Genomic DNA, 27,812 nt, shown 5'->3' on the forward strand with positions numbered 1-27,812 from the left:
ACATGACTTGAAAATGGCGTTTTGCTCTGCTTGTCACTGAGTGTTAATCCGTGCTTTTCAATGTGTTTACAGGGGACTTTTACAGAAAGATTTCATGGAAAACATGTTTGTTTGGATACGTGAAAGAAGAACAATATGAATTCAAAATGGTTACTCGTTCTTTACTCGGGTAAGTAAATAGGTAGCCTCAATCGGACCTGTGTCGGGTGGGAGGAAAAAGAGTGACATGCCCATTTTTACAATTTGCAGAATTATGTTGAAATTCACAGCTATAACCATGTCACTGATTAAGGGGACCTACCATTAGCAAATCGAGCCTACACTTACAGGCTGTCATATCTCACTGAGACCGTCAGTGAAAAAAGGGTTGAAAGTTACCGGATACATGGACCTTGAGTCATATTTATCAGAGGTAAGAGTGCCGCCGGTAGCCCTCATTCCATCAAAACCCAAGATTACAAATTGACATGCATAAATCACCGTAAATCTGAGACTATAAATAGCTATTATAGGGTCTCTGGCATAAATATACATTTAATACACTAATACAGGTATAAAAAAATCAATGTACTTATTTCAGCGTTAGAATATTACACTGGGGAAGGACTCAAGTTTACAATGTAAAAAGAGGGGGATACAAGTGGAAGTCTTTCCTTATCAGAACAGAGGAAAAAGGATATCTGATTTTACTATGAACTATGATGTGATGTATTTGGCTAGAATGCAGTTTACCGAGTGCAGCATCCTTTACAATCCTTAGGGTTTGGGGTTAGGGTAGGGTGCCCTTTACGGTCCATAGGGTTGGGATTAGGGTTTGGCAACCTTTACAATCCTTAGATTAGGGGTAGGCACTTTTTACAATCTTAAGGGTTATTGGTTATGGTCAGAATGCTAATTAAACTGAAAAAGTGCTCCTGGTTAAGTGCAGTACTCCCATATTTTTAATTGTTTGAACAGACCTGTACAATATTTATCAGGGTTATAGCAGTGTATGAAATAAACAAAAAAACCCAGACATCCAAATTGAATAACTGCAGAATGTTGCCAGCCACAAATAGAATTAACCAGATCAGACTCTAAGAACTCATTCAGATGTATGGAACATCTAAATTTGCACCACACCATTGGGATGGCTATCTGTAAATTTAAACTGTCAGTCAGAAATCTATCATGTCTTGGGTGGTTGGACATGCTTTATTTCATACTCTGGTTATAGTGAGAAAGGGCTAGAGTGCAGCTTGAATTAATGTGCAAAGACCAAATGAATAATCTTTCTCAGCAGATTCATTACTTCCTTCTATCTCTGTCTGTCTTGTTGTGTTCCTCATGCTCCACTGGCTCCTCTTACAGCTTGACATGTCTTTACCAGATAATAGAGCTAGGACTGTTGACCCAGATACCTGGGACAGATGGGTTTTGAATCATGTGAATTGGACTCCAGGTACCCATCCCAGTACATAGATATGTTATGATCATTTGACTAAAAGATTGAACAATGAATGTTGTTAATTCATTCTATGAAGGTTGAAATGTCTTTGAAAATCTAGGCATAATTTACAGTGTAGTCACTTCCTTTGAATATAATACAAAGTTAAGGTGTTGAAAAACTCAGAATTTTAACCTCTGAGCTGAAGAATATATTACCATTTCTTTCAAATTTGATGTCAGCAATTAACAAATACATAACAGGTATCTGGTTGGGGCAACACTAACAGGGGATGGGGTGCCCAGGTAGAAAATTTGGACCCATCCCAGCCCTATCAGCAAACACTGCATTACTATCCTAAGGTAGCCAAATGTGTCTTTGTCATCAAACAGTCCTTTACTATCTTCAGAGAGATGACACACCTTTATGTCAAACACTGCATTACTATCCTAAGGTAGCCAACATGTCTTTGTCATCAAACAGACCTTTGCTATCTTCAGAGAGATGACATGTCTTTATGTCAAACACTGCATTACTATCCTAAGGTAGCCAACATGTTTTTGTCATCAAACAGTCCTTTACTAATAGTAATACTATCTTCAGAGAGATGACATGTCTTTATGTCAAACACTGCATTACGATCCAAAGGTAGCCGACATGTCTTTGTCATCAAACAGACCTTTGCTATCTTCAGAGAGATGACACGTCTTTATGTCAAACACTGCATTACGATCCTAAGGTAGCCAACATGTCTTTGTCATCAAACAGACCTTTGCTATCTTCAGAGAGATGACATGTCTTTATGTCAAACACTGCATTACTATCCTAAGGTAGCCAACATGTTTTTGTCATCAAACAGTCCTTTACTAATACTATCTTCAGAGAGATGACATGTCATTATGTCAAACACTGCATTACGATCCTAAGGTAGCCAACATGTCTTTGTCATCAAACAGTCCTTTACTATCTTCAGAGAGATGACACGCCTTTATATCAAACACTGCATTACTATCCTAAGGTAGCCAACATGTTTTTGTCATCAAACAGTCCTTTGCTATCTTCAGAGAGATGACATGTCTTTATGTCAAACACTGCATTACGATCCTAAGTTAGCCAACATGTCTTTGTCATCAAACAGTCCTTTACTATCTTCAGAGAGATGACACGTCTTTATGTCAAACTCTGCATTACTATCCTAAGGTAGCCAACATGTTTTTGTCATCAAACAGTTCTTTACTATCTTCAGAGAGATGACACACCTTTATGTCAAACACTGCATTACTATCCTAAGGTAGCCAACATGTCTTTGTCATCAAACAGACCTTTGCTATCTTCAGAGAGATGACATGTCTTTATGTCAAACACTGCATTACTATCCTAAGGTAGCCAACATGTTTTTGTCATCAAACAGTCCTTTACTAATAGTAATACTATCTTCAGAGAGATGACATGTCATTATGTCAAACACTGCATTACGATCCAAAGGTAGCCGACATGTCTTTGTCATCAAACAGACCTTTGCTATCTTCAGAGAGATGACACGTCTTTATGTCAAACACTGCATTACTATCCTAAGGTAGCCAACATGTCTTTGTCATCAAACAGACCTTTGCTATCTTCAGAGAGATGACATGTCTTTATGTCAAACACTGCATTACTATCCTAAGGTAGCCAACATGTTTTTGTCATCAAACAGTCCTTTACTAATACTATCTTCAGAGAGATGACATGTCATTATGTCAAACACTGCATTACGATCCTAAGGTAGCCAACATGTCTTTGTCATCAAACAGTCCTTTACTATCTTCAGAGAGATGACATGTCTTTATGTCAAACACTGCATTACTATCCTAAGGTAGCCAACATGTCTTTGTCATCAAACAGTCCATTACTATCTTCAGAGAGATGACATGTCATTATGTCAAACACTGCATTACTGTCCTAAGGTAGCCAACATGTTTTTGTCACCAAACCGTCCTTTAGTATCCTCAGAGAGATGACACGTCTTCATGTCTAACACTGTCTACAATCCTTAGGGAACCGACATGCCTATTTCATGTTTTTAAGCAAACACTCTGTTATTATCCTCATGACATGTCTTAACTTTAGAAACCCTCAAACTTTCACAGCGCTTAAGTTAAGGTTAGGGTTAAAAGGTCTGAACAGACACATATCTTGCCTTGTCTGAGTGTATTAATTGAATTCCTAGTGTTCGTTGGATCTGAAGAAGTGAACCTGTTGAAGGGCTCCTAACTGCAATTTTCAGTGGCTGTTTCGTATTCATGTGGAATTTCCTGATCATGGCTTTGACTACTTAGCAGTTATTTTGAACTATGTACATTGAAAGATTTTCAAGTTACTTTACGGCATGATGATCATCAACTCCATTGTATATGGATGCAATCTCTGTTTATGCAAATGACTCTGTGGCTGTTAGAGCAAATCTGATATTGGCCAGGTTGTCAGAAAAGCACTCAGTGGTCAAAGTAATATTTCATATGCCAGTGGTTCTACTTGGAGCCGTATCATCCTTTGGAAAGTTAAGAAAGGCTCATATTTTCATGTAGTTCCAAATGTTATGGCAAAGGTAAAGTCAGACTCAATTTCTACCTGAGTTAGTGTAATATCTGTCAATATTATCTGAGATATAACTGGGTGCTCTCACAGATTGGTATGATCTAAGTCTAGATCAACATGTCAAAAATCAGTTGATGTTCCCAAATTGAAATTAGAAATTCAACCAAATGAATATCAATATGGTTCTTGTCATTTGAAACAACACTGATAAAAAACAACAGGTCATGATGTCATGGATAATAGTGATATACTGGTTGTTTTACATTTTCCAGTTTTATTTCTTGTGTTAAGGATGTGACCCATATACACTTCATAAATTGCCAGTAGTGAAATATCATTAGTATTTAAATATTACTTTGGTGATTTTCTTTGGATTTATTTTTCGTCTTGCCTTTAGGTTTTCTGTGGACAGAAATCCATAAAACAAGAAATAAAATTGGTCTTGCCTTTGTGTTATGTAAAATTCCTCTGATCTTTACGAAAATAAGAACTTTTTAAATTCTTCCTGTCGGATTGTTTTTGACTGTTTGCCTGCCACAGCGTTCCAGTTTTAAATCTCTCTGATGGTCACATCATGTGTTGCTAGCTATCATCAACATGACCTACTTTTCTCTTTTATAAGTTATATTTGTTGCTTACACATAATCTGAGGGCTGCCCATCTAGTTACAGGTAATGGGATTCCCAAGGCTTAAATTTCATTTGAAAAATTGGAGACATGACTGTTGTTTACACTGAAGGTATCTTGAAACACTGGACTGTGATTTTGTTGAGAAATCTATACAATTACAAATACTAGACCTATTAAGTCAATATCCAAAAGTAGAAGTATGCTAACATTTGTAGAAAGTGTTTTGATGTCCAGGTGTATGTACATTAAACACAGTCCAATGAGACTGTTATGTATCATACAGACTTCGTCAACCGTTAATGATGATACATTGAAAGTAAATACTGAAACAGATATAGAGAACCATAAGCTGACATTGATACAGACTGTTATGATATTATCAGGGATGGTTATAACTGTTTAAAACACAATGCCCACCTGCAGATTTCAAGTTGAATGTATGAAGTGGTGGGTAGGTAACCTCGGTTGCCTTAGTTACCATAGTTACCAGAACCCCAAATTTTCAATTCATGATTATCACCATGTTTACCTCACACTTTCTGAGTTTAGGTTATTTTCTTTCTCTTCTTAGGTTAATACTTTCTTGGCCAGGTCAAAAGGCATGAGAACCTTGTCCTTGTAGATGGTGAAATTTTCAGGCCTGAGTGGATATGAGAAGAGAATGTCCCCAGAAGCATAAATAAGTGGTCTGACCTAACCTTTCCTGTTGCATTCTGAAAACTGAAAATATTGAATTTTATGTAAAGCTGTGAACATATAAGATAAACATTAGTAGGTGGAGTTGCTGTGATTGTGCTTATTTGTTTCCAGGAACAGTGTTGCTGTGTGCCCATATGTGTGCTAGCGTGGTGCTCCCCAGGTGGCAGACTTCCAGTGACCAAGTCAACTGTACTGGAATCATAGTCAAAAACTGCACCCAGTGTCAAGCCGGCCACTTTGCCAATGAAAGTAGGAAAATGTGTTACTGTTGTGAATCTAGTGACTTTACTGTGTCCACAGCTCTGTTTTATCTCTTTAGAAATCTGATATCCAGGAAATGATAGTTCCAAACTTATAGAGAATATTTTAGCATGTCTGCCAGGATGGAAGTGGCTTCTTCCTCCCTGAACCTCTGAAGGTCCGGTTCTGAGTTGTCAGTAACCCATTTTTGTCGTAAGAGATGACAAACAGGTCGTCAGGCTCGCTGACTTGATTCACACATGTCATCTCACTCACTTACTCACTCACTCACTCACTCACTCACTCACTCACTCACTCACTCACTCACTCACTCACTCACTCACTCACTCACTCGAGGCAAGGGAGTCCACTTTCCACCCAGACAAACAATGCTGTAATTTCATGGTTCATTGCACCACAACAGAAATTTTTTGTCCATTCTACTTTACCAATTAGACTTCACCTCTCATATCACACGCATGTCATTCAGATTGGCATAAAGGAGATAAAAATGAATTTTTGACAAGATTTAAATGTTATTGTATTTTGATGGATAAAAATGTTTTGTATGTTAGAAATGACAAGTCAGTTATGTCAGATGTTTGTGTTTTGAAACGGATGGTCAGACCAGCTGACTTGGTTGACACATGTCAATCATCTGTTCCCAGTTGTACAGGTTCATGCTGATCATCACTGGATTGCCAGGTCCAGACTCGATTGTTTACAAACCACTGCCATATTGCTGGAATATTGAGTGCAAAGTAAAATACTCCCTCACTTGAAAAGGGTTTTTTTATATGGAAAATGTTGTTCCTGCAATGGCAGAATTTCTGAAATAGTTAGTCGCATTAAGTACTGAAGCACTTTTTCTTGTTTGCCATATTCACCTCACATATCGGTAAAATTGATGAATCAGTGGTTACCCATTCTCACTCACTCACTCACTCACTTCCTGACCCTTCAACTATGGATGATAAGTAGCTGTAATAGTTGAGTCAGTGTGACAGTTACATATGATCACATGGAAATAGTCATGGCTGTGATATGAAGGGCCTCCTTTCACAAAGCACTAAGGTGATCGTAAGTCACTAACGTAACTTCAGTGCAGTGTTGAAGAATGGGAGTTAACGTTAACCTTCGTAAAGGTTGCTTTGTGAAAGGAGTTCCTGTCCCTAACTTGCACAAACATCAGCAGTTAGGACTACAGTGGATTGAGAATTGAATCACTGGGATATCCCGGGATAACCCTTGGATATTTCTAGAATTGTTGTTGCCAAACCTCTGCTCATGTGGTACACATTTATGACATAGAAGTTGTTTTACTCCCACTCACATAATGCTGAATACTGTGCATAGAATCATGGGACCACAGTTACTACCACCTCAGGCAGAACTGTCATCTTCATAGTTTCTCACTGACAGGCTACAGATATTTTCCTTTGTTATATGTTTAAATAACTAATGCTGACAAATCCTGATTGAAGTTAGTAGTTCGACCTTGTCATTTGTACCAAAATATCCTGATGGGTGGGTGTGTTTGCAGGCAACCATGATAACAGTATGTTGTTGCTGCAGGTACAACTGAGTGTGGATGCTGTAAAGAAGGCAATGGCTACTGCATGACTACATGTAGTGTGTGCTCTGTGGGCGAGTTTCAGAACAAGACTGGGCAGACCAGCTGCAACAAGTGCCCTGAAGGATTCCATCAAAAGTGAGCCTAATTGTCAATGCCCTTTTAAAGTACAGTAGGAAATCAAGGATACAGGTCTCATCATGATACGGTTAAAAAATTGCTGATATGATATTACATATTAACTCGCTCACTCAAGGATCCATTAGCCAAGGTCACAAGTGTAATGTCACAGATATCTGAGGAGCTGCTATTCTTATACTCACTCACTCACTCACTCACTCGTGCTGGGAACAGTTCCAGGGATGTGATCAATATGCATACTGATGAATATCACCAAATACTTAATATTGGAGACACGGTCTGTCCTGTATAGAAACAGCTGGAACTAATGTTTGACATCAACCCTTTGCATACGCACATTGAAAAGTTTCAAATTAATGTGTTCATATTTCATGCATCTGTTTCAACCTGGAAAGTAATATGTAAGTGGCCTGAATCAATAATGGCTGTATTTGTACAAACAGCTCTAACATTGGCTGCCAATTTCAGTGAACTTGACCTTAAAGCTGGCGATGTGTGCATATGACTCCACACCTTTACAATAACTGGAGTGCATTGATTGTTTGCTTTGTTCATGCAGTAATCACTCATGCAAGTGATAACAAGGCTATATATTCTAAACCTGCTTTGATATTCAGTCCTGTCATTTTAAACAATTATGATTTTAGCATCCCATTTTGGAAGTACGGGAGTCATGTTGACATAGGTGTAACTTCCGTCATTGCTTTGTAGGAGTCACTTGTACTTTGATGATAACTTTTGAGACGACTAGGCCTTAATGTTTAGTTTCATCTTAATGCACTGAATGTACTGGCAAAATCAAGTCTCCATATTCCTTTGAATTTCAGAAGTTTGGGAACTTGATAATCATTTCATTATTGAATCACCAGCACCAAATGATCTCACTACACTGAGAAACTCCATGAAAAGATTGAATTGCTGCTAAAAATAAATCCTCTTCTTACTCAGTCATTGTCATATGGAGAGTCAGTGAGTGAGTTTAGTTTTATGCCAATTTTAGCAATATTCTAGCAATATCAAGGCGGGGGACCCTGGGTATGGGCTTCACACAATGTCACTTCTTTAGAAAGACATGTCATAAAACAATTTCAGTATTATCTGACAATGCTTAGGATGGTTTGTCATATAATTGTAAGATGTGGAAGATTTATAATGATGCCTGTTGTTTTCAGTCAGGAAGGAAGTACACAGTGTGAGGCGTGTACACCAGGTACATTCAGCAATGAGACAGGGCTGGCGGACTGCTTCAACTGCCCAGAAGGTAGGAGTGGAAGTCATTTATGTAAAGTACTGTACATCTAGTAAATATTAAACATTGTATTGGACTTGACATCATCAGCAGCATTGATCATTTGATTGATGGTCTACCTAATGTCATTGTGATCTGTTTGTAATCGTATCATTTCCAGTATGCTGTCTGGTTTTGTAATGATGTTATGATGAACCTGCGGAGCAGTAAAAGTGTTGTGCAATGTCAAGAAGGTAGATATGGGGATATACATTCTACCCTGGGTATAGTGCCCCTGGTTACAATGGCAGACTGCATATATAATGTTATTTGCCAGTGGTTTGGGCAACAAAAGTCTTTTTCATTTCCTCTATTTTTTTCAAATTGTCTTGAAGCTATGTAACTTCTGTAGCTGTGATTCTACATGTAACAGTGTAAATTGATTGTGCCAGTTATGTGTACTTTGGCAGAACAACATTTCAAGTTTAGAGAACTGTGACTGATTTCAAATTGTGTTCATCTCTCTCTGATGATTGTTTACAATGCTTTCTAAAGTGAACTATAATCATCTTATTTTTACTAGTTTGACTGTATTAACACAAACATGCATTTAGTAGAAGGCAATTTACAGACCACTGCCATTAGCTATCTCTCTGTCTCTCTCACTCTGTCTCTGTCTCTCTCTCTCTCTCTCTCTGTCTCTCTCTCTCTCTCTCTCTCTCTCTCTCTCTCTCTCAATGGATGGTATGTTTTTATCACTTGTGTCCAGGTACTGCAACCAACAGGCAACAGATGACAGGCTGTCCAGCGTGCACACCGGGTCATTACCAGGAACAGACAGGCCAGACACAATGTCTGCCATGTGAGAATGGGACATACTGTGGGTATGTAGGTCTCATATACTTCATTTCTTTTTGGATGCACATAACTGCAGGGGTTCCCTTTCATATCCTTGTCTTAGGTTTGTGAGTGAGAACGGATTTGGGTGCCTTTAGCAAGATTTCAAGAATATCACACAGGAAATGTCTTCTGACAATTTATCCTTGTGAGGAGTCTTACCCAGCAGCAAGATGACAAGCAAATTCTTCTTAGACTATAGAGCCGTTCAGTTCACACTGAGTTTGTGAGCCAGCATCAACCTAACAATCAGAGTCTAATTTAGACTGCACCCTTGCAACATTGGCACATGATGGTTAAAAATGACACACTATTCCTTAACCTGGAGGGTCTGATTGGCGCACTATAAGAATAATTTCACTTGTATCAATCAAAATGTATGTATAATTATTTACAACAATTTTAAGCGATCAATCAGCATTTGTGATCCCAGCAGCTGCCATTAACACGAGCTGGTTCTTACCTCCCTTTGCATGCTCCGACTTGTGTATTTTATTTGAAAATGAATTTAGAAGAAACAGAATAAGAGGTGGACTTTGTAATTATGCTGCTGTGCTTGAAAATCAAAACAGTTTCTTGTTAAGCCTATTATGAGTTTATTTTTTAGAAGATGAAATGTGAAAGAAGTGGAAAGGCAGTTTTGTTGTTACTGCTTTGACTTCACACTTTTACATTCTTTAGGTTAAGGTAATTCAGTGTTCTTCACTATGGAGCAGTGTATGTCCATCCGTGATAAGTATTATCTGGTTTCAGATCCACAGGCTGTACAAACTGCATGGAGTGTGATCCAGGTGAGTCGTGTCATTGGTGAACTCTCTGATCCATTAGATTAATTACAAATGATGATTTTAGTCCCAAATTTATATCTCTGGAAAGAGTGAGTGAGTGAGTGATATTAATTTTACGCTGCACTCAGCAGTGTTCCAGCTATATGGCGACGGTCTGTAAATAATAGAATCTGGACCAGACAAACAACATGAGCATCCATTTGCACAATTGGGAACCGATGCCATGTGTCAACCAAGTCAGAAAGCCTGACCACACAATCCTGTTAGTCGCCTCTTACGACAAGCACAGTAACTTTTTATGGCAAGCATGGGTTGCTGAAGGCCTATTCAACCCCAGGACCTTCACGGGTCTCTGGAAAGAAGATACCCAGATCCCAGAGAAATAAGGATCAGTTGGTCGTAGCAAACAATGCATGTGTGTCATTCCCAAGGGAGAAAACTCTCTACCAGATCTGTATGATTAGACCATACGTCTGGTCTATGTTTTCCCTAAAGCTGTATAACTACCATCACCAATATGAACAGAAAAGGTATTTTTGGCTGAAACTACCTTTGACTTTGTTGACTGGAATCTGAGTGATGACCTCCATGAAAAACAACTCTTTTGGATTTGTTTCACTAGTGAGTGAGTGACTTAGGTTGAATGTTGCTTTTAACAGTATTCAAACTTTGTGCATACTACAGTTTGAGGTAGGAGGAAAGTGTGACATGGTCTTTACCACTGTGATGATGTAGAAACATAATGAGGACACTCTGAGTTTCACACCAGTGATCAGTACGAAGATGACACATATTTGTCTCATAAGTTCCAGTCTGAGACTCAAGATTTTACTGGACACCTTGATATTACACTTACAGGCATATTGGTGACCGACATCAGGCAATGTTACTCATTCCATCGCTTATCTTTGTTTCAGGCTCTCATGCAGACATGCCTGGCACCACCAACTGCACCCTGTGTACATTCGGTACATTCCAGAACATCACAGGCCAGGCAGAGTGTGAAGAATGTGCTTTAGGGTCACACTGCAAGTAAGAAACTTGAAAACATATCACACTGGCTAGACTGCTGTGTGAACTCTGAGTGCACACTGAGAATATCATGTAATCGGTACATATGGTAGTACCCACAGTGCATGGTTAGCCCTATTGGCTTTGTCAACAAGGCATCGGATTTCTGACCTGTGGTTCAAATCCTGTTAGTTCATAAGGAAATTACATTGTGTAAACCGTATATATGGCAATACATGAAGTAGAGCAGGGCATGGTCAGCCCTGCTGGACAAGGCGTTGTAGCTTGGATTTATAGTTCAAATCCTGTCAGATATCTTGTACATTTCATAGCTGCAGTACTGATTATATGACCCACTGATGTTGATGTATATTTCAGTAAGACAGGCTGTGTCCACTGTGATGCCTGCCAGGCTGGTAGATATGCCAATACTACCGGGATGAAGAACTGTGTCAAGTGTCCCATAGGTATTCTGCCACCCACCAGTTTCCTCATTAGAACTGAGTTTAGTGTCTCAGATAGTGCTTTTAAAATCTCTTGAGATGATGTTTTTTATTCATGTACATTACCTTTCTATCTGCAGAGATTCTTTAGTACTGAAATAAGAGATTAGATTGTACTTGCATGGGTCACCACCAAATGTCTACTCTCACCAGAGCAATGTGAGAGGTAGCCAATTGCCTGCTAGCCTGTGGCAAGTAAATATCCAGTTGGGCCAGTAAATCATCACAGTCTTTGGCTCGACTGGCTTGTGAATTTTCATTTTGTAAATATATCATACTGTCTGACTTGTTAAGCTGTGAGACACAATTAAAACATGCCAGATTATGGGCTCATCAGAATGTTCATCATATTAACAGCTTAATTATGAAACCTTTGTCTACATTCAAATTTTGGACTAATGAATTATATTGCAATTATAACTTTCGAGCATGGCTAGTCTGACTGGCTAACAAAATTTAGGAGCTATTTTGCAAACTGCACCGGAGTGTTAATGAGTCACCGCACTCTAGTTGTAGTTTATTTCCTGATACGCAGTGTAGCTGCTTGTTGCTGGGTTGTCGATGAGAAGCAGTTAGTCATGGTGAAAGTTATTGCCTGTTTCAGGATCCTTTCAACCGGAGAAAGGTTCCTACTCTTGCAGTCCATGTATCGCAGGATTTGAAGCAAGGTTAGTTCTGTGACCAGATGTACACAGAAAAGAGGGATTGTCACCATCTTGAGTAACCTGTCAGTCTTCGCAACATAGGCTGAGACAATGTGTAGTAATCAGTTATCTGGGAAAAAGCATCAGCTTTTATTTCCATGATCATTTAAAACTTTTGGATAAATCTTCAAATGAACCAAAGCCCAACAGCTTCCATAGGTTATTTTCCATAACCTTATGGAGACACGTGAAAGTGCTGTATTCACATATTGTCTTCACATGTATGATACAACTTATATAACATCATCAAATCTTACAGGACCAAAGGCAGAAGCAACTGCACAGGGTGTAGAGAGGGGTCTTTCAAGAATGAGTCTGGCTTTGACCTCTGTCAGCTCTGTCCAGAAGGTGAGATCTTGTAGTGAGTAGATGGTCCAACGATACCCACTTTGACCTCTGTGAGCTCCATCCAGAAAGTAAGATCAGGTATTGAGTAGTTGATCCATTAAGAACAGTTCTGGCTTTGATCTCTGCCAGCTCTTTCTAAGAGGTAAGATTTGGTTTTGAGATGTGATCCATTAAGAACAGTTCTGGCTTTGATCTCTGCTAGCTCTTTCTAAGAGGTAAGATTTGGTATTGAGATGTGATCCATCAAGAACAGTTCTGGCTTTGACCTCTGTCAGCTCTGTCCAGAAGGTGAGATCTGGTATTGATTTGTTGATCCTTCAAGAACACTTCTGGCTTTGACCTCTGTCAGCTTTCTCCATAAGGTAAGATTTTAGTATTGAGAGGTGATCCAGCAGGAACAGCTCTGTCCAGAAGGTGAGATCTGGTATTGATTTGTTGATCCTTCAAGAACACTTCTGGCTTTGACCTCTGTCAGCTCTGTCCAGAAGGTGAGATCTTGTAGTGAGTAGATGGTCCAACGATACCCACTTTGACCTCTGTGAGCTCCATCCAGAAAGTAAGATCAGGTATTGAGTAGTTGATCCATTGAGAACAGTTCTGGCTTTGATCTCTGCCAGCTCTTTCTAAGAGGTAAGATTTGGTATTGAGATGTGATCCATCAAGAACAGTTCTGGCTTTGACCTCTGTCAGCTCTGTCCAGAAGGTGAGATCTGGTATTGATTTGTTGATCCTTCAAGAACACTTCTGGCTTTGACCTCTGTCAGCTTTCTCCATAAGGTAAGATTTTAGTATTGAGAGGTGATCCAGCAGGAACAGCTCTGTCCAGAAGGTGAGATCTGGTATTGATTTGTTGATCCTTCAAGAACAGTTCAGTCAGCTCTGTCCAAGAAGGTTAGATTTTAGTATTGAGCAGTCAGTTGTGCAAGATGCACATTGGCTTTCTTATTATATGTTTCCAAGCAACTGCATATTCTGAACATGCATTTTAACAACGCAGAAACTGAAATCCTTTATGCCAAATAATGGAAGTGGCATTGTGTGTGAGTGAAATCCCATGTATGATCATATTGTGGGTAATGTGTTGCAGGTAGTTTCACCAGCATTCGCAACTCCACAGAGTGTGACTTCTGTGAACCAGGAACATTCCAGGAGAGGACTGGGCAGAGCAAGTGTGAGGACTGCCCCAAAGGATACCACTGCAAGTGAGATGAACCACCACCAACATGGGGACAACAGACATGTCTCTGTTATCGGGGAATGTGAAAATAATAATGACTTGTTCCACAAAAGTTTAGAAAAGTTTGCAAACAAATATTGAGACAGAGCTGAAGAGTGTGAATATGGGCTTTAACTGGATTGTTTGATGAAGGCTGAAGTGCATGGCAAATAAGGCAGAGTGGGGTAACCAAGTGCTTGATGTGCCTGCTAGTCACTCCAAAGACTTTGGCTTTATATGTGTGAAGGCCATATCTGGTGTTCCCTGCACTGATACTGCTAGTAAAATAATTGTGATGAGATTAAATGCAATGCAATAAAAAATACATGACAAGTATTGGCAATAGGAAAACATACTTTATGATTATGAAATAGAAACAACAACTGTTTTGTTGAACCAGAAACAGGTGTGGCGATTACACAGTTGAATTGAATGTTGCTCAAGCATTATAAGGTTCAGTTAAGAGTCTCCTAGCAATATTGCTAATGAATGGTAATGCTCAAACACATCATATTCCCTTTTCAGCTCAACAGGCTGCCGTGTTTGTGTTGAATGTCCAAGTGGCTATGAGGCAACTGTAGAAAAGTCCATTAACTGTACACCTTGTCAACCAGGTAGGTTAATCTTATTCAGCTTCTATGCTGCAGACAGGTCCATCATCAGAGTGTCAAAATATGGCCCTAAGTAGGTCACAGCACTTTGTGAGATCTTAGTACTCTTGGGCCAGTCCAAAAATGTCATATGTAGTGGTCGCACAATTTGGAGCCCGAACTGTTTCTTGAATGTGTGTGTATCACCAGAAATCTGGTTCTGAAAGTTTGCTCAGGATCCAGGAATCAGATTTGTACTAAATGTAGTACCTCTTGAGACTTTCAGGCCCTATTACAAGTTGTGAAAGTCTAGGTGTCTGAGTTGGTTAGGCAGCTGGCTTTGTGTGCTGGCAGTTAGGTACCTTACTATAAGGGTATGGGCTTGAATCATGGAAGGTAACCAACCCAGGAGAAGTACTACAGTCTGTACTTTTCCTAGAAACCCCAAACGTGTTGCATAATTGTACGTCCCTGCAGCTGTAATGTGCTTAGTGAAGCATTGTGTATGTAGCAGATCTTACTTTCATTATCATTCACTCAGTAGTTAACAGTATAATACTTCACACACCAACAGAACAAGGAATGCTTCAATGTCACTGTAATAGTGCATACACCCACCACACACCTACCAAGTGAACAGTTTAATATAGCTGTTACAGTACACTGCCTCAACTGTTTGCTGTAGCTGTATTACTGACTATACAGTGCATTCTGTCCAGCTCGGACTCGTGTTTCTCAGGTTGCTGTAGGAACCGGACCAAACTTCTGGTGCCAATGTCATTCTTTTTGGTTGTCGTAATGAGATGAGCTCTGTATGATGGAGTCTCATTATTTCGGATTTTTGAAGTGTCAGCCCATAAAGGTAGTTACTGGTAAAAATATTGCTTCATAATCCAGGCTGAGAAGGAAATCCAATATACCTTGAATAGACAACCTATTGACTGGTTTGGATATTTTATCTATTTTTCCTTATCCTGACTCATGCTTAATTGGTTACTCTCCTCTTCCTGTGAAGGTAGTGGAACACCCGAAATCCCTTGAAGTTTCCTTCTAAAAGAAGCAGACAAATTCACACTCACCCATGTATTATCTCCCTTGCCACGCACATGGTCAGCAGACCGTCATGATACTTCACTCTCTCCCTCTCGCCTGACGAGGGCGGCTGGAGGCACCTGGGGTCCATTATACGGCGATATGAATTTCTAACTAAATTTGTGTTGTATGCGGGGTTTTTTAACTTTTATATGTTTTTTATTATTGTATAAATTTGTCATTTTTGTGCCTTTTTCTAACATAATTCATCAACTGAGACTCAGTCGATGAAATCGTGTTTTCAGTGCAGGTTGCGACTGTCGGGGTTGACCCGCATGTACATGTAAACCTTCATGTTCTGCTCATACTGGTTTGAAATTTTGCATTACTGTGCCAGAAGCAGAATTCTTATTATATTCACGGTCTGTTCGCAGACACGTTAGAGATAGGCAACGTCGACTCACATTAGCCATGTCTAATCTAGTGAAATAAAATTGGGTAACCGTTTAATTATTGATGCTGAGATTCATTCAGGTGAGATGCCAGCCGTATCTACAAGGTTGTGTCCAGGGTCAGGCGAGTCCCCTCCCAAGACTCACAGACCAAGAAAGCTAAGTCATCGAAGTCGAGGTCTTCATCTGTAAGATCATCGCAAAATTATCCCTCTTTGATGAAGAGCATCAATTTGTTGGGCATCGGGCATCGTGGACAACTCTTACACACAGTCGTCAATGCATGCACCGCATGCATTTGATGCAGGCGCTTTCATGCAACAATTCACAACACAGATGATAAAAAATGGAGCAACGTTTGGAAGAGGAAACGACATCAATGATGTCGACTGCGAGACATCCAGAGCATTCATTTAGACCTGCACTCACATCTGAAGATGAAGAGGAGGTGCACGCATGCACTCCAGAAGATCCAGGTCGGGTCGGGTCGAAGCACAGAGAAGGATATACCCATGCCGAGTGAGTGCCGAGTAGTTATAATTGGGGGTGTGTTGTCACGCGCTCATGTGAGTGCACTCGTGGATGGACTCGTAAACGGAGAAGGTCTCCTTCTGTCTCCCCTATTCATAGAAGACGTCGTATGCAGTCACCCTCCCCTTCAGACTGAGATTCACAGCACTCAACACAGTTGTTTGACGCAGACGCCGACATCCAACTTGAGCTTGATTAGATCATGTTGAAGAAGAACGAAGACTACAATCTTCAACTATGTCGACTGCTGCTCCTAGATCTACCACATCTGCATCGTCACAGCTCCTGGTCGTCAGACAATGCAGACTTCATCAGCAGCCTCAGTCATCACAGCAGACACCTCAACTTTCATCACCCTCAATGGATATCCTAAACAACTAGTAGAGCACACTGTTACCATCACCCTCCATCAACGAAATAATCGTTCACGAAAAACTGACACAGCTCCCATCAGGATTAACATTCCATACCAAGGCCAGATTAGCCATCATATCAGCAGACTCATTAGAAGAATTACAAGTTTGGATGTGACATTCTATTCTCATAAAACTTCAGGGCCGTTGAGCAAATACTTTGTGGGGAAGCAGGCGCTATATAAATTCATTATTGTTATTATTATTATAAAACTTAAAAACCATCCTGAGAGCAAATGGGAGAGGTAGCAGCAACCAGAATGAGTCCAATTCCAGAGAATGTATATACAAAATTTCTCGTGATTGTGGAAGCAGCTACATTGGAGAAACTTGTCGGCCTTTCAACATTAGGCTAAAAGAACACAAAGCGTCAGTTGAAAAATCTGACCTTAAATCTGCACTCTCAGAACACATTGTTAAAAATCAAAATCACTCTATCAATTGGCAACGCTCTCAAACCTTGGTGTCCAACGTCAATAATTGGCGGAAAAGGAAACTTCATGAGTCAATCTTCATTAGAAGATTAGTACTGGAGATCAACAGAGATCTAGGGAATTACCTCCCTAGTGCCTGGTCCATCACCAAAAAATCGTAGTAAAGAGATTGACAAGGGCACCCATGGATAAATAATAACTTCTCTGTACTATTAATAGTATTACTTTACATGCTATACATGCAATACATTTATCAAAAAATCTTTGTACATGTCCAAACTTACAATTTGGTATAATAATGATCTGTCATTTCTAATTTAACCCCCTGGATGCCACAGGGACATATATGTCCCTCCTCTACATACCTCACTTGGAAGTCCAATAAAATTCTAAATATACCACGCATATATAAATACTTCACATTCTGCGGAAAATTCCCAGTTTCTTGATACCATCCACTATTACCTCAGACCAAGCTAAAGTGCTTAAACTTGCCTTTCAAAATAGGCTTCATCGTAAATGTCGCCATTTTTCAAACTGTACAAAATCGAGATTCACAGCGTTATTAGCAGTATGTTTTGAAATGTGAAAATTGGATAATTACTGGAAGTAATGAATTTCAAAAATAGCATATTAATGATCACTGATATCAAGTTTTCATGTAACCAGGAATGATAATTCTGAAACGTCACCGATGTACCCAGAATCGGTTGGGATGTTTTTCGAAAATACACTTACACGAACGCCGAAGTGTGCTTTCCGCCATATTGGATAGTGTTTACAAAATCACGTTTCGAGAAGGCCGGTATTGAGAAGCCTATTACATCATGTATACTTCATAGTTAGCTACGACAAATGTATCACTGAACTCCCCATGCATCTTAGAATCAAATTACAAATGGTCTTTGTCACCAGTACCAACTGTCTAGACAAAACGAAACGAAATATGCTTTGTTTGAAAACGAACGCTGTGCTCGAAAGACAGCGCTTGACTGAAATGTAAACAAAGAAAAATTCCAATTTTACACTGCGTAGCATTTTCGGAAATTTTCCAACATCCAGCTCTCTAATCATTGCTTACAATGGCTCAATACGCTTAGTATATTCAGGGGAAGAGTATCGCGGCAAAAAAATAGCAAATTGAAAATAGATACAATGAAATAATTTGGTAATTCATAAGAAACTGTCAAACTTTTAGTGCAGCGTGACGCCATGACTGACGCAAAATCACGCAGAACGACAACAGTACTTATCGGCATTTCTGGCTTCTTCCGTCATTTACAATGTAAACGATAAGAACATATAACAATACACAGATAGTCAGAATAATTCTGATTACTTACATCTCACATTTATATACAAAAGATCCCTGAATCAAGCAAAAAGTCGTCGCAAAATCCTGTGTACCCTTCTCAGCGAAGCCGCCATTTTGAAAGAAATCGGTCATCGGTAGTGATGTCACACGTCAACATTGTTGCACATATTAGGCAATTTCTTTGAGGTGAAGGTCGGTTGAACAAGAGCAAACACAATGCCCATACCATTCCGATTGCACTTTTAGTATTGTGATGTATATTTTGCGCATCGTTCAGATATTTTTTCATGAAATTGATTTTAGTATCTACATATATCCATGTTCAACACCATATCATGTGTGGATATAAGGTATCCATTTTTATTCTTTGAAAGCTTTGGATTGTTTGAATAATATTTACATGGGAAATTGACTCAGTAAGTGTATTACACCACATTTTAAGCCTCTACACAAGTGTTGGAAGATCACACGTAGCCATTACTGCAACATGTGCTTTAGTTCCCGTGATGTGCAATATTCAATACGTTGGGACAAATATTGCAGTTTCATATGAACAGGTTAATAAACAGCGATTTACTTCCAACTTATAAGTAAAACGGATAATATTAATGAAAATGATTTGTACATTTTATCAAAGTAGTATCACACATACTACTATTTAAAGGAATTGTCTTGTTCATTGTATTGGTTTGTGTCGTTTTTATAGACAAAACTATTATGAATATTAATTGACCAGGTGCGAGTTTGTCAAAACGTTTCATGATTCATTATCATTGTTTTTCGATAATAAAGTCAATTCAAATGCGATTAAAATATATCTGATGGCAGAATGTCTAACTCAAACAATATTTATACGGAAATTGTTAAAAATATATAAATCAGGTCAAGTCTTAATTTGGACAAGCCTTACGTCCATTTTCTAATACTTCTTTACTGAAAAAGCGGTCTCTTTGTATTTTTCATTGCATACTTATGAAGGGAATTGATTTCATAATCATGAGAAGAAAAGTCTTTTTCCTAAATGAATACTCAATGAATATTCAGGTGTTGTGAAATTTTCATTTACGCTAAATTGATGCTAGACAGGTGCGCGTGTTGCTCACAATAAGATATGTAGTAAAACCGTGTAATTGTTGATATATTCAGGACACTATTTCAGTGATAAAACCATTCATTTCATATTTTGGCTAAAAAGTGTTGAATTCTGACACAGAAGCCGAGATCTTTTACACATTGAGTAGAAATTAGGTTAGATATATACTAATCAGCAACCAGAGTAGTCTCTTTCCGACGTCACAAAATGCACAAAACATGCCGTGACGTCAACTAAAATGTTGCATTATCTTCAGTTATTTCATTACGTTTGAATATGTGGCTGTTACTCCGTTAATAATGATGGAAAATTAATAAAAATACATATACACAAACAGGAGAATATGGGAATCTAAGAACTAAAATATTTATCGGATAGGGACATCCAAATCGCTATTGCCTGCTTTTTTATGTAGTACACTTGCATCTTTTCTTACAAATTGTGAAACTACCAAAAGGTATCCTCTCACATTGGGAAAATTTGTATTGGAATAGTTTGGTTCACTGTGAACAAAACATAACGAAAATATACTGTCCATATCCACAGCAAATTCTCTCCATGTGATCGGAGTTACATTGACCTAATGTAAACCATAGCTGAGTTATGCCCCCTTACCTTTATACGTGCATGACCTCTCTGTCGACGTTTGACGTCATAGTAGAAAATCGATTTTTGACATTTATTGCAGGTCATTTTTGATTTTGTGAGTAGGACGTTATGCATTAGCACATACATCCATTTCATATACACTTATGTCGTTCAGATATCAAGCTGTATTTTCTTCGCTCACACTTTCCGTAAAGATGCCAAATTAAAAAAATCGTAGCAGAGTGCTTTTATTGGTGTACGATAAAAAACTGAGAAATTTACTGTTTTTGAACACACACAAAAGTTTTGAACAACTTTTAGCAGTGTCTATTTCTCAAACCCCTGAGGTAGTCGCAATTATATTTATACCAACGGATAGGAAATTAAATATTCTACATGTCTGTGCAGTTTCATAGCCGTACGCAGATCCAGGACCACACGAGCGCAAATCTCGCACAACATTCACTTTTCAAACCTTATGAAAATGTGCGCCTGAAAAAAAACTCGGCATCCAGGGGGTTAATCTAACAACACTACTATATGTACAAAATAAGATGTATTCATTCTATGTGTCACCATTCACTACTAATTCTAGTATGTTGTCATAGCATTCCTGTTAGCTACTGGTATCATGTTGTCATAGCATTGTGACGTCATAAGCATTGTGAGGTCATGTGCAGAGTTAACAGTTAGCCTTACTGTTCAGTTCAGCTCAACCTGATGAGGGGGCTAGGATAAGCCCCGAAACGTCGTGAAAATAAACCCAAGAAGTTGCTATTCATAAATTTGTCCTGTATTACTATGCCAACTTCTAAATGTCCTTGAAGAATCACATGAGTGATTATGACCCTGTACTCGTGATGAAGATACTTGTACATGAAGAGGGGTCGCAACTAGTCTCGATTGCTATTGACATTTAGTTGCATCAGAAACTAGCAGGACGCTAGTTACTTTTGATGTCATCACATGCCAGTCAACGAAGTCGTCTATGGAAGACAAGTTCGACTGGATGTGATTCCCCCAGAATCTACAATGAATATTTGAAAGGACAGGACCAAATTATCCCCGTTATAAGTTCCCATTAGTGGGGGAAATTATTGGACATAATTTTGAACAGCCAGCGGGACTAAGCAATTAAGCATGAGTCAGGATAAGGAAAAATATGTAATTATCTGAATAAAATTGATATTTACTACTTATCCTGACTCCTGACGAAAGCCCTCCCAACCGCCCCTGACAGACATGCTGAATTCTAGTATTCTCGTGTCGGGTGATTATAGGAGAGAGTGAAGTACCATGGCGGTCAGCTGACCATGTGCGTGGCAAGGGAGATGATATACGGGTGAGTGTGAATTTTATGTCCGTTTCTTTTAAAAGGGAACTTCAAGTGATTTCAGGTGTTCCACTACCTTTGCCAGGAAGAGAAGAGTAAGCAATTAAGCATGAGTCAGGATAAGTAGAAAATATCAATTTTATTCAGAAAATTACATTTTTTTAACTTTGAACTAAGCTGGGAGTGTGCTTGGCCAATGAACCTTGAATAGACAACCCATTGACTGGTTTGGGTATTTTATCTTTTTGAACTGAATTGGGAGTCTGCTTGGCCAATAAAAATTGAATAAAAAACCCACTGCTGGTTTCAATATTTTTATCCCCCCGGCATGTGATGTGTGGGGATGTAGCCAATGCCTCATCTGTCTGTCTGTCCGTAATCATTTTGTTTCCAGAGCATAACTCAAAAACTGTTCAATATTTTTATACCAAAATTGATAGATACAGTAATCTGAACCTATAGTTGTGCCTTTTGCTATTTACATATTTTTGGCATATTCATTTTTGTTTGTTTTTCCATGGAATGTTTTGGTCTTAGTCAAATGGTGGGGTGGGTTAATTTCCGGAGCATAAGTCAAAAACTGTTCAATATGTTTTTGCAAAACATCAGTCAGAACCAAAAGTGCCTTTTGCTATTTACAGGTTTTGGTGATTCAAAATGGAGGCACGGAAGTCATTTCCAGAGCACAACTTGAAAACTATTTAGTATCTTTCAGCAAAACTTGGTAGATATTTGAGGCAGACCACAGAGTGGTGCCTTTTGCTATTTACAAAGTTTTGGCATTATTATTTTTCCCGGTTTCCATGCAAACAGTTTGGAGTTAGTCTCAAAATGGAGGGATGGGCCTCGTTACCAGAGCAGAACTCAAAAACCGTTAAATACTTTTCTGCAAAACTTGGTAGATATATCAGTCAGAACCTAAAGTGGTGCCTTTTTCTATTTACAGGTTTTTGTGATTTACTAATTTCTGTGTTTCCATCGAAACGTTTCGGACTTAGTCTCAAAAGTGAGAGGTGTGTTTTGTTTCCAGACCACAACTCAAAAACTCCTTAATATCTTTCAGCAAAACTTGGCAGATATGTGTGGCAGACCCCTAAGTGGTGCCTTTTGCTATTTGCAGGTTTTTGTGATTTATCATTTTCTGGGTTTCCATGGAAACAATTCTGACGAAATCTCAAAATGGAGGCACGGATCTCATTTCCAGAGCACAACTTGAAAACTATTTAGTATCTTTCAGCAAAACTTGGTAGATATTTGAGGCAGACCACAAAGTGGTGCCTTTTGCTATTTACAAAGTTTTGGCATTTTAATTCTTGGTTTCCATGCAAACAGTTTGGAGTTAGTCTCAAAATGGAGGGATGGGCTTCGTTTACAGAGCACAACTCGAAAAGCATTTCATATCTTTCAACAGATCATTGCAGATATATGAGACAGATCTTAAAGTGGTGTATTTTGCTATTTACAGATATGTGTCATTTATATTTTCATGAATTGCATGGAAACAATTCAAACTTAGTCTGAAAGAACATTAAGTAACTGTTAGATGATTTATCCTTTCAAATATGTGGGGACCGGGGGGATATGTCGTCTTCTGATGACTCTTGTATCTATTTGAACTAAGCTGGGTGTCCACTTGCCCAATAAACCTTGAATAAACAACCTGTTGATTGGTTTGTGTATTTTGTCTAGCGGAGACCGCTTATTTACCTTTGATGTGATTAACACTAACTAACTTAACTATAACTGAGATGATCATATGCACTGAGTTTCCGTGCCACTATGCACTAAAGAGGCCTTCAGACATATATTCAGTGATTGGATAGATCAAGTGAACAGACAGATGAGGAAAAGAAAGAGGCTTATCCTTTTGTTTATTGACAATGCTCCATCCCACTCTCAAGACATATAGCAATATTACACAGATTTCTGTGTAACTCAGACTGCTTTCTAATTCAGACTTTTTAGTAGGTTCCACACAGGACCGAATTAGACAGAGTGCACTGTACATTACCATGTGACATTATTTGAATTGAAAATTGTCATCATTTCAGGTTCGTACAAACCTTTTGATGATGGGGACATCTGTCGTGACTGCCCATCTGGGTCTTATAATACCTCCAGTGGAGCTGCAATGTGTACCGAGTGTCCAAAGGAGTTCTTCTGTCCAGTAAGTTTGCTTCAGATGGGTCGGTGTAATCAGGGATAGCCAGGCAGACTGGTTGGTCAAACATTAGACTGTGGTGTTTTGTTCCTTTCTTATTGAGTGAGTAAAGTTTAGCGCAGCACTCTGCAATATTCCATCCAGACTGTAAATATTTGAACCTGGACCAGACAATAAAGTGATCAAGAGCACTGGCATCAATTTGGGCAAGTGGGAACTGATGACATGTCAACCAAGTCAGTGAGTCTGACCACCCGATCCCTTTAGTCACCCTTATGACAAGCATGTGTTACTGAAGGTCAATTTTTACGCACATCTTCACAAGTCTTATTATATTCCACACTGGCTGGTCAGGCCTTTGTCTGACTATGGTGTTCTTTGCACACTGTGTTGAATTCTCTTTCGATATTGGGTGGACTTTGTCGGGTGCCCTTACTGGGTGATCTTTGAAATTGTGTTAATATTTGTAGGTATGAAAATATATCTATCAGAACATTGTTTATCTCTTTCAGCAAAATGACCGCCTGCCAGTCCCTTGCCCACAGAACTCCTTCTGTCCCCCGGGGAGCACGTATCCCCACAGCTGTAATCCCCCTCTGTATGTGATAGATGGCAACGGTACTGGTTGTAAACCAACAGGCGAGTTGATGGCCATCATTGGAGGCTGTAGTGCAGGTGGGCAGTCACAATGTAGCAAGTGACCCGTAGGTTGGAAACAAACAGGAATTCAACCACTAGGCATTCAGGGATGTTGCAAGTCCATTGTAATCACTGAAAAATTAGGAATTCATCTGGTCTGCATTGGAAAAATAAGATTTTCTCTTGTAGGCAGTCAAGGAAATAGGAATCCACAGATAGCCATAGATGAAATACCACAAACTAGATTGTAGTGTTGATGAGGATGGAACATAAGGAGACTCAAGCAGGTAAGGACTGACTATCAAGAGATTGTAGTGTTGATGAGGACTGAAGAAAAGGAGACTTGTGCAGGTAAGGACTGACTATAAAGAGATTGTAGTGTTGATGAGGACGGAACATAAGGAGACTCATGCAGGTAAGGACTGACTATCAAGAGATTGTAGTGTTGATGAGGACGGAACATAAGGAGACTTGTGCAGGTAAGGACTGACTATAAAGAGATTGTAGTGTTGATGAGGACAGAACATATGGAGATTGTAGAGCTAGTAAGGACTGAGTAAGAGGAGATTTTGGTAAGTGTAACATTCAGATATGGATAATTTGCAAAAATTTTAAGTTTTGTCAAATTTGTGATAGATTCATCCATACAGTAAGAAAATACTCAGGTTAGTATTTACCAGCTAGAATTTAGATACTCTTATCAACATGATGTGTTGATTGCATTCCAGTTGCTGTGGTAGTTGTTCTCATTGTAAGTGTACAGTGCTACTTCAAATGGAAGAGACAGAAGACGCTGATGCCACCCACAGAAAGTGAACCCTTGACAAGGTCTTCACAACCAGTATACCAGGGCTTGTAGCATGACAGGGGAGATAATTCTGTAAGCTCCTGACAATGTCACTGCAACCAGTTTGTCAGTGCTTGCAGTTGAACAGGGGAAATAAGTCTTTAAACACCTGACAACGTCAGTGCAACTAGTGTGTCGGTCAGGGGAGATAATTCTCAAAACCCTGATGTCAGTGCTACAAGTGTAAGAGGTTTGTAGCAGGACAGGGGAGATAATTTTCTTACACCCTGATGGAATCAGTCCTACCAGTGTATAGTACTTGCAGCAGGACATTGGAGATACTTCATTAAGCACCCAACATCTTCTGTGCAGCCAGTGTATCAGACAGGGGAGATATTTCTGATGACACATATTCACAGGCAGTTTACCAGCTGTACAGTTGAAAGACAGCCAGAGGTCCCACACCGGTCTCTAACTCAACTATATATGGCAAGTCAGTCAGTGATATTGGCAATAATTGTTCTTCATAACCTGCTTCAACTTGTGCATGACAGTATTGTGAGACCCAGAGTGGTCAGCAATGTGGAGGGCAGTGATACAGGACGCTGTTTGAGTAGTATTGATCATACATCATGACAGAATCAGTTGTTGATTCAGTGCTTTGATTCTGTTGATTGTTGAATTATATATATTGATGTGGCTGAACTCTCATTGCCAACATGTAGCAGCAGATGCGAATTTAAAATTGTGCAATTTTCATGTCATTTATTTAACTGTCAGTGTTATATCATGTCTAACATTTCATATCTACCGATCTGATATGTGATTATGGAGTTATACTGTTAGATTCTCATATATTTATGGCTGTGATTATTGAGAGTTTGCTTGATGTAAAAAATACCCAGGGGGTTTTGATTATAAAATGAAGTGGTCCTAGTAAAAATAACATTCCATGTGACTGAAACTGAAAAGGTCACATATCACAAAGTGCTGGCCGAGCCCATCATGTCATCGTTCACACCAGATGGGGAGGTCATGGTATTACGCATTATCAGTGCTGCCTGGTTTCATCCCTTTGTTCCTCTGTCACCAGTGAACATATACAGCGGCTTTGCTTGTAGTCTCTTTTTGGAACTGAAGACATGCTCTATATACATAAAGAGGAAACAGGAAATGATCAGACCAGTGAACCCTCGGATCACACAGATCATATTTCATGCGCAACATTTGCTACAGGGTTGAGTCCATTACTCCTTCTTAACAAGTAGGGAGAGTAATGAAAACCATATTTAATTTATAAATTCATGACATATATTATTTTCAGCCTGGTTATTTATTTTCATTCTCAACTCCATGGGGTGAATACGTGTGCTGTCTGTGAAGCTGTGGGAGATTAGCAGCACTTTGCCATCTGGGTCAACAAGGGCATACTGAGAGAAACTGAAGTCCCTACCCAACAGGAGCACTACATTCAGAACATGTGCTTCACGTCAGGGCTGTAGATGTCCTGGGGTGATGGATGAAAGTAGTGTGTACAAACACACTTGAAAGTTGACACCAACACTTATGGCTAATTTTTGCCAAAACTTTAAGATGTTTCTGACTATAGGTTTAAGATGTAAAATTCATCTTATAGGTTGTTATCACAAACTAAGCCAGGAGACTAAGTTATCAAGGTGATATTCCTTGTGGCAGTGAATGAAGCTCTTGTACCACTGTTCACTTGGATAATTTGTAAGATGGGGCAACCATGAAGTGTATGGCAACCAATTTGAGTCAGCCATCAAAATACAGGGACACTCATCTGTCAAAGATCAGCCCATTATAACATAATGGTGACTGACTACTCTGAGGAGCAATAATGCCAACAGGGTTATCTTCCAGGAATGAAATAGTGTCCAAGGTTTATAGCTTTCAAATTTTAATGAAATTAATAAAAAAAATATTTATTTTGTAATAATAAAGCATGGTAAGTATTATGAGTGAGAAATATTGTGCTGTTCCAGAATGAGAAAGTGTATTTTTAAGTGTTGACAAGATTAAACTGCAAGGAAACCTAATATTCAGGATATCCTGAGAGAAAGTTAAATAACAATGATTTTTCATAAGGCAACAAATAATCTTTCACTTCATGACCAATTAGTGACAGTCATATGCTAAAAAGGGCTAATGTTAACTTATTTTGAGAAGTACCTACTGATATTTGTCTGTAGGTTGAAAAGCTTGAATTGACATTGCTGATGACTGATTTTGCTTTGAATCATATCAATCTCTACCTTATTTTATGATGATGCAAAATAAGTCATGTATTAAATTAAACTTTGATTCCACTGTATTGCATCTTCAACTTATTCCTGATCTCAGCCATACTGGTGATATGTGTTGTTCAACTAAATATTATTCTCAGGGAAAGTTTTGAAAATCAAATGTTGTAATGTTATGCTGAAGTGGTTGTCTCCCTTG

The 27,812-nt window shown here is 39.0% G+C and overlaps 1 protein-coding gene across 1 annotated transcript; it reads left to right on the forward strand.

The window, feature by feature from the left end:
* LOC137265683 (proprotein convertase subtilisin/kexin type 5-like) lies at nt 1-27,268 on the forward strand. The gene is made up of 15 exons (XM_067801112.1): nt 1-169; nt 5,444-5,581; nt 7,148-7,283; nt 8,459-8,547; nt 9,284-9,398; nt 10,165-10,202; nt 11,117-11,231; nt 11,589-11,677; nt 12,318-12,381; nt 12,677-12,765; nt 13,853-13,967; nt 14,507-14,595; nt 23,814-23,929; nt 24,436-24,598; nt 25,291-27,268. The coding sequence occupies exons 1-15, from the start codon at nt 136-138 to the stop codon at nt 25,419-25,421; spliced, it is 1,521 nt and encodes a 506-aa protein (XP_067657213.1). The 5' UTR covers nt 1-135; the 3' UTR covers nt 25,422-27,268.
* The last annotated feature ends 544 nt before the right edge of the window (nt 27,269-27,812 follow it).

Source organism: Haliotis asinina, chromosome 15 (assembly GCF_037392515.1).
Source record: "Haliotis asinina isolate JCU_RB_2024 chromosome 15, JCU_Hal_asi_v2, whole genome shotgun sequence".
Lineage (NCBI taxonomy): Eukaryota > Metazoa > Mollusca > Gastropoda > Lepetellida > Haliotidae > Haliotis > Haliotis asinina.

What these genes read in the sequence shown, in the direction of transcription:
- LOC137265683 (XM_067801112.1), top strand. Translation starts at nt 136, where the DNA reads ATGAATTCAAAATGGTTACTCGTTCTTTACTCGG. An exon ending in GCTTTAGGGTCACACTGCAA is followed by an intron (nt 11,232 to 11,588) that starts GTAAGAAACTTG and finishes TGTATATTTCAG; the next exon opens with TAAGACAGGCTGTGTCCACT. An exon ending in CTGTACACCTTGTCAACCAG is followed by an intron (nt 14,596 to 23,813) that starts GTAGGTTAATCT and finishes TCATCATTTCAG; the next exon opens with GTTCGTACAAACCTTTTGAT.